We start from the raw sequence: 8,102 nt of genomic DNA on the forward strand, positions 1-8,102 counted from the left end.
ACCAAATGCTCTACTACCAGCAGGATGGTGCTCCCCCACAATAAGGACGTCAAGTGCGCGAATAATACGTTTGGTGAACAGTGGATTGGACGAGTGGTCCAGTAGCTTGGCCACCACGATCCTCGGACCTGACACCAATGGATTTTTGGAGTGACTTGAACGACTGGCATGCGCAGAAGTGATAAACAGTGTAAACGCGTTACATGAAAGGATTGTTTTAGTGAAACTGTGATACAAAACGTTTATGTGTTTCGAAAACTAAAGCGAAAAACCTACGCTTCGCCGTGCTAGACTGTGCCTTCATCAGAACGGAGGACACTTTGAACACTTGCTTCGCAGTACGTAAACTTTGTAAGTAGGAACTTATGAATAAATAATTAATTGTGAATAAGGTGATTTCATTTCATACTTAATTTATTAATTTGTAAAAATAGGGTACAATGTTGCAAATTAATTGAAACCCTATTAATTATTACGTATTTTTGACGGTACTAAGCCCGTAAAGTAGAAAGGAAAATCTGAAATCAACTGAAGAGTATTTTAAAATAGTTATTATGACTGGATAAAAAGGCTGGTACCCAAAGCCATAAAATTAAGAACTAGGCCACGCCCACTAGGTTTATTCCACTTGCACCTGTAGAACGTGCGAGACAAAATTGGTTTATTCCAATTTGTACTGAAAAACCAAATTTACTAAAATCTTAGTGTACTTTCTTTATGGGAGTCTCTTGTTTATCTTAAATAATAGGTATTGTTACCTACTTTTATCTCTGTGAATATGGCAAGAATGCAAAGTAACACGGTGTATTTATGCTCAACCCCTTGTTCTACTAATGCTTCCCATATGTTGTTATGTAGTAAAGAGTCAAATGCTTTACTGTAGTCGACAAATGCAATGTAGTATGTAAGCTGGTATTCATTGTACTTCTCTAAAACTTGACGTACTACATGAATGTGGTCAATCACAGAATAGCCTTTACGAAATCCAGCCTGCTCGATGGGTTGCTGTTCGTCTAGTGTGCTTTCGATTCGTTTTAAAATTATCTTGGCAAAGATTTTATAAATGTTGGACATGAGACTGATAGGGCGATAGTTTCCAATATCGTATTTATCTCCTTTCTTATACAGAAGAATGATGTTAGACACTGTCCATTGCTGGGGGATTATTTCAGTGGTCATGATATTGTTAAACATATCCGTGAAAATAGGTATTAAAGCTTCTTTGCTTTGTCTTAGGATTTCATTGTTTATGCCATCGGGGCCTGGAGATTTGTCTGCACTTTGGGTATTTATTGCTTTCTCAACCTCATCTTGAAGAATGTCAGGGACGTCTGATATTTCTGCCAAATCGATTTCGCTTTCAGTTCCGTTACTTTTGTACAGTTCCTTATAATAAGAAGTAGCTGTTCTTAATATATCTGTTCTGCGATAATTCCATTTTCCATTTGTGTTTTTCATTTTGACGATCCAGTCCATTGAATTTCTCAATTCTTTGTTTGCTTTTTTGACTCCGCCTGTTTTGCCTATATATCTTTCAATTACTTCCATTCTGGTTTGTTTCCTATCCTTCCTTATGCTTTCTTTGATATCTTTACTAATTCTCGTTAGTTGCTTTCTTCTATCTTGTGTGTCTTTTGTTTTGATTAACTTGCTTCTTTCTTCTAATAGTTTTGTAGTATCTGTTGTTAGCCACTTTTTTGTTTTTGTTTTGGTGTTTGTGCTGAGTTTTATCTGAGTTTGGATGATATCTTCTATCCAGTTGTATTTTTCTTGTGTTTCCAATTTCCTTGTGTTAAGTTTAAAGTCTATGAATTTGTTCCTAAGAGCGATTGCTATTTGTTTTGACTGATGTTTTCCGAGCTTTGTATTTCCTGGGTTTTGTCTAGGTCTTAGTTTCTTTGGTTGTTTTGTTGCCAATTCTGTTCTGATTAGTTTATGGTTAGTGTTGAAGTTTAATTGGTTGATTACGGTAAAGTTTGTGAAGCAGTTACTTCTATTGGACATTATAAAGTCAATTTGGTTTTTATATTTACCGTCAGGCGAGATCCAGGTCCACATGTTCTTGTTCTTCTTCATAAATGTAGTATTTAAAATGGTTAGGTCATTTTCAAGGGCAAAGTTCATAATATATTCACCATTTCTACTTCTGGTTTTGTTATTATACGTGAATGGTCCTAGTACCTTATTTTCTTCTGGGCGCCTTTCCCCAATTTGGCCATTACAGTCTCCCATTACTATAAGGTTTTGGTGACCATGCTCTTGAATAGCTTTGTTTAGATCTAGATAGAATTTATTAATCGTTTCAACATTTACTTGGGACAACTCATAACACAAAAAGATCCTATGCGCAAAGAAGTACAGAGAAGAATAACAAATGGTTGGAAAAGGTACTGGAGCTTGAAAGAGGCTATGAAAGACGATAAACTTCACATAAACCTCAAAAGCAAACTGTTCAACACCTGCATACTACACGTACTCATTTATGGCTGCCAATCTTGGACTTTAACGCAAGAAACGACTAGCAAACTCGCAACTTGCCAATATGCTATGGAAAGGAGTATGCTAAATGTCAGGAAGTCAGACAGGATGAGAAACCGTACAATAAGAAACAAAACAAAAAGTATTGATGTAACACTAAAAATTAGAAGACTCAAGTGGAGATGGGCAGGACACATGATAAGAGGTGGAGATCAAATGGAGTAAGAAAGTGACAAGATGGTATCCCAGGGAAGGCAAAAGGAAGAGAGGCAGACCGCAGAAAAGGTGGGACGACGATATCAGAGAAGTGGCAGGAGTGATGTGGAATAGAGTCGCTCAGGAAAGATCAGAATGGAAAAGGTTGGAGGAGACCTTTGCCGATTGGCAAACAGATCTGCAGAAAAATATAACAATTTAACAATACAACTGTATCCTTATTATTTTTAATCGTGGCATTTTTCGCGAAAAAAAATATTGAAAATCTAATTCGCGGGTGTCCTTAATTTTTAAAGGTTGAGGCTTATTTTGCGTACCATTATGTCTATTAAGCTTTGTAGATAACTGTGTGTTTTCTATTAACGAAGCAAATTATCCACGTGAGCCAATTTTGTAACCGCGCGCAGCAGATAAAAATTATTAAATATGAAAAAAAAAATGTTTTCTTTACGTAAATCGATTAAGTTACTGATTCTGAGTCGCTTCTAATTTGGATACTGATTGCAAAATCACCTTGTATTATAATGTAGGTACAGATGCCACAGACAACGGCACATTAAGCTAAACACTGTGATCTTATTAAGTTGTGATAGGTGCTATTTTTCAACAACATATAATCTGATGTACTAACAAAATTAGTGAACATTCTTCATTGTGTAAAGCAATCGTATACATTTGACACTTCAAAACGTACGATAAAATCAGTGTGCCTACCATGAGTTTACGTTAGGTGAGCTCGCTAGCGAATACGTCAAAAAATTTTATGAAGATTTTATTTCTTGAAAGTAGCCGCTAGGGGCGCTGCACAATATGTCATACATTTAAATGTCATTTTTTTACGCAGTCGCTAGCGAGTACACCTAACGTAAACTCATGGTAGGCACACTGTTTAACAAAGCGTTTGACAGAATATAGCGTACGTTTTGAACTGTCAAATGAATACGATTGCTTTACACTGTTCCAGTACTGATGTGCCATAATTCTGTTTATATTGCCCGATGTCTGTTTCTCGAGATTGCTGATTTCAAATGGCTTAAAAAACTTTAGAATAAATCTTTATCTTAATTACAATTTCAAGTGATTTTTTGTATCTACTACCCGGAGCTTTGTCTTGTCTTGAAAGTAGTAAATCTTAGAATGCTTTTGAGAGCAGCATTAAAGATTACTGTTATCTGCAAATACCTGTGCCTATTGTAATAACATAATTGTGTTGCATTGTTAAAAAAAAACAAAAAGGAGTGGGCTCGTCCGGGATTTGAACCCGGGACCTCTCGCACCCTAAGCGAAAATCATACCCCTAGACCAACGAGCCGGTTGGCGATTGTGAACAATTTGAGAGCTGCAAACTCCTTCATATTGATACAACTGTAAACCACGTGTTATCGATAACGACAGGTGTTATTATTATCTGAGACGTATAAATTATCGCCATTTTAAAACATTATGATAATTTAAACTAACTTTTTTCTCGTTTAGGCGCGTGAGTGTCGTTCTGTAACAGAAATTCTTTGTATCACGTCAAAATCGGTCGTTAAATCTAAACTATTATGAAATATCTTTATTTCATACTAAAGGCATGAGTAATTCCGTGGAAATTCGGTAAAAATCTTCCAAGGAATTTATCTTCATCTTTAAGTGCCTAAAAATAGAATTTATAATAACATTTAACCTACGTCCTTATTGTAAATAATTCTGTGAAACAGTGACTATTTAGAACTCATACTCTTTTCCGCACTCGCCCATATTACTTTTGTACCCAAGCAGTGGTTTAACCGCCTCTGTGGTCTAGTGGTAGTACCACCTGCTTCTAACGCAGAGGTCCCGGGTTCGATTCCCAGTGGGGGCAGATTTTTCTGTTCGGTTTGGTTGGTGGTAGGGCTTGTTCTAAGTCCGCCTGGCTAGCTACCACCATCTACCTAAGTCTATCGCCATAACAACAATGTTAACAGCATTGTTGTGTTCCGGCAGTTAGATGTAAGATAGCCAGTTCCTCCGTGGTTGAGGATTCCGGGTGAAGCTCGCTTCCACCTTGGGCCTGATCATCACTTACCATCAAGTGAGATACAGTCCAAGAGCTTCCTCGTTGTGGATAAAAAAAATGGTAGGGCTGGGATGTCTACAAATGTGCTCTTTGGGAGCCTACTTGCATAAATAAACGTGTTGATTTGAAAGAAGTGTTCAATATAACATTTTGAAACTTTTGGTTGGATGTGAGCACTGTTATCAGGTATTAATTTAAGCGCATGCTGATTGCTGTTATACACGTCGAACGAATATTTAATTTATTCATATTCGTTTATTTAATTTTCCTTATTTCAGTTCTGCTCGCTCGTTTCAAGTTTATTCATTATTATTCGTATTCCTCCTTTGTCCTGAAAACTGGTCCTTTAGGAAAGCGTTCATGGAAATACATATTCTCAACGCTACTAGCCCCTAATATGTATTTAAAACAATATGATATTTGAATACGCTCTCAATTGTCCCATGTGAAAATTGTCAAATAATTGATAGTTTCATACTTTGTGCTCATATCTACGCAATTATCGTTTTATTGTTGTTGATTCATCTCTGTCATATTTGTCTAATATTTTATACAATTGGGAAACAGAATAATATCAATTTAAATAGTTTCTGTACAAATAACATAGTAATAAAATTGCGGGGATGAAAAATGCCTATAAATATGACTCTACTTTCAGTTCATACTTGGAAAACCTTTGAAACAATTATCACATTACCCTGGCAGTCGTATTAACATTGCCAAATCTTCATTATTATGTGTATCGTCACAAATATTAACATTCTTTTCCATTGTCCACAGAGTGAAAAATGGTTGGCCTACGAGACGCTAAAAGAAGAGATCCAAGAAAAAATCCGTAAGTTAGAAGAAGAAAGGCACACAGTGGACTTATGGCCTAGCGGGAACGAATGGGGCAGGAGGAGGCGCAAGAGGCAGGTGACTGTCTCCCCCCCTTATGTAGTCTACATGCTCCCTGATGCTGACATCATGGAAGACTGGCGACTCGTCAGGAAACTGCTCGAGAGAGCTGACTAGCGAATAATCTAGGTTTAATAGGAAGGTGGATTGTGTGCATAATTTTATAATAGATCGTTTCATCCACAAAGACGCGCCCCAACAATTTTTGGTCGAGGGAAGCGCGGGTTGCGGGGAGTATGATCCGATCAATCCGAGCGTCATTATTGTAGTGTGCGTGTGCACTCATCATTGATCGTGTACCGATAACACTCAAACATTAGCGGAAGAATGGTGGGGCGCGTCTTCGTGGATAAAACAATCTATACCTGGGACAGTCTTAGTGCGGACACGGCAGTCGCTTCACAAGCTTGATGTCCTATTCGAAGGCAAAGAATCTTCTGAATTGTTTATCAGAAGGTTAGTAATTGTAATTAATTTATGTTCTCTAGTTAGTTTAATTGCCTCCGAGAGCTTACAAATGGAGTCAAGGTTGGGAAACGATGCACAGACATAATGATAATCATGATTATTGGTTTTATTTTAGAGCCAAAATGTTAAATTTTCTATTTTTGTAACATAAGTTACGTGTTACAAAGTAATTTTTGTGGATTTTATAACCTGAAATATACGAGTAATATCATGGATAGTCACAATACATATTAGCAATTACACCACTGTATGTTTTACATGTAATACAGAGAAGAATTTATTATTTTTACTTCAATTCTGATCTCATCCTCCTTTTAATCATCTGCTATCGTTTAAATTGTAATTACCTCCATGTTGCTATTGTTTCGAATTTAATTAATTTGTAAAAGTTCACTAAACCACTATACTGAGTACAAAATGTGCATTTAAATGTCACACTTGCATGCTCTTTTGTACATACATAACTAATTTGACATAAATTAGGTTTGGAATGTCTGACAACACTGTTATTAAGGACTAGAGTAGCTAAATATCTAGTTGATAGTACAAAACCATCTTTCAATTGTTTAATATTAACAGAGAAATTATTGGAACTTTGCCAGGTGTGAATTTAAGGATCGAGGCTCTACAACAATAAATAATACCGCCAGTATTAAATAACTCTGTTGTGAAAATAGTTCAGCTTTTTTAATATATGTACTATCCAACACGCCCTTACCACGTTCCTCTAAATTCTTCCCTGTTTCTTGCCACCAATCAATCATCGTTGTTATAATATGTTTACCGATTTTATCAGTATTAAAGATTATGCCAACATGGCAGAAGAGATACAAAATATGACGTAACACATTGCAATGATTAGGTACAATAATATAAATGAATGTAAGTTAAATTAATGTACCTATACGTTTTAAGAATGTCCATGAAGAAAATTCCAGGTTTCTAGTTTTACCATTTTCTACTTTTCCACAAAGATCTCAAAGCATATAAAGAACTTTTACCTAAATACTGGAGTATTTCATGCAATATAACGTTGTCCTGAAACCTTTATAATACAATAAATAAAACATTTCCTTAAAAAAGTGTTCAACGTATTAACGCTCCGGCTAAGTGAACATTAAGCAAGTAAATGTTACATCAAAATCGAATGTAATGGTCTATTTTATATTTACTTTTCATTGAAATGTTGTTATGTCACAAACTGATTTGATTTTATAAAAAAATATTATAAAATAAGACCAAATTCGCGAAAATGTGACAAGGTAGAGCTGCTCGATTTTCTGTGATTAGTACATAACAAAGATTGCACATCTTTATGATGCGAAAGTACGAGTACTCCTCCGTGACGTCAACCTTTCAAAAAAAGTTAAATAAGTACTTCTTATCGCAAAAACTGTTCCAAAAATACTTACGAAAAGTGTGTGTCAGGTCGTCGTATTTACATGCAAGCGGAATTCAGCCTCTGTTAATTACATTAATTATGTAAAGTAGCCATATTTTTGACGAGGGTATGTGAGTGCGTGAACTTGTACAATTATTTTTTGCTACTACAGTGAAGAGCTACATACATTTTGACTATTTCCCCGGTTCAGTTACCAGTTTCATTGAATTAAGCAATTAGTACTAATTGTCGAGTTAATTCGGACTACAAAGGCAGAAACTCAATGTGGCTACATTTCAACACCCAGCAATCAGTGGTGGGCTTTATTTTTGTTCAGCAAGCGATGTAGGCGGGAATAAAGTTATTATAAGTTTTCATCAAAATATTGTTTACTAGGCCTAACTAGCAGTGCTTACACCGCCTGGTTGGAAATATTATGTACCACTAGAGCAAACAGCTATAAAAATGCTAACACAAAACATAGCTCAAATCTTAATTCAAACTCAGACATAGATTCTATTATGTAATTGGTCGAAATATTCAAATTCAATCGATCAAAAAGCTTCGCTTGATTTGAAAGGAGTATTGAGTTTCATTCTGTAATACTAACCTCACTAGGTC

The 8,102-nt window shown here is 35.9% G+C and overlaps 1 protein-coding gene and 1 non-coding gene across 2 annotated transcripts in view; one reads left to right on the forward strand and one right to left on the reverse strand.

The window, feature by feature from the left end:
* LOC135078118 (breast cancer metastasis-suppressor 1-like protein) overlaps window positions 1-6,802 on the forward strand; it is a 142,788-nt gene extending 135,986 nt beyond the window's left edge. The window contains exon 4 of the mRNA XM_063972696.1: window positions 5,516-6,802. Coding sequence (XP_063828766.1) covers window positions 5,516-5,749 — 234 coding nt within the window. The 3' untranslated portion in view covers window positions 5,750-6,802. The remainder of the gene's footprint in view (window positions 1-5,515) is intronic.
* On the reverse strand, window positions 3,935-4,006 carry Trnap-agg (transfer RNA proline (anticodon AGG)). Its single transcript has one exon. It is a non-coding gene; the product is annotated as a tRNA-Pro (tRNA).
* Window positions 6,803-8,102: the final 1,300 nt, after the last annotated feature.

This window comes from Ostrinia nubilalis, chromosome 14, assembly GCF_963855985.1.
Source record: "Ostrinia nubilalis chromosome 14, ilOstNubi1.1, whole genome shotgun sequence".
NCBI classification, from domain to species: domain Eukaryota; kingdom Metazoa; phylum Arthropoda; class Insecta; order Lepidoptera; family Crambidae; genus Ostrinia; species Ostrinia nubilalis.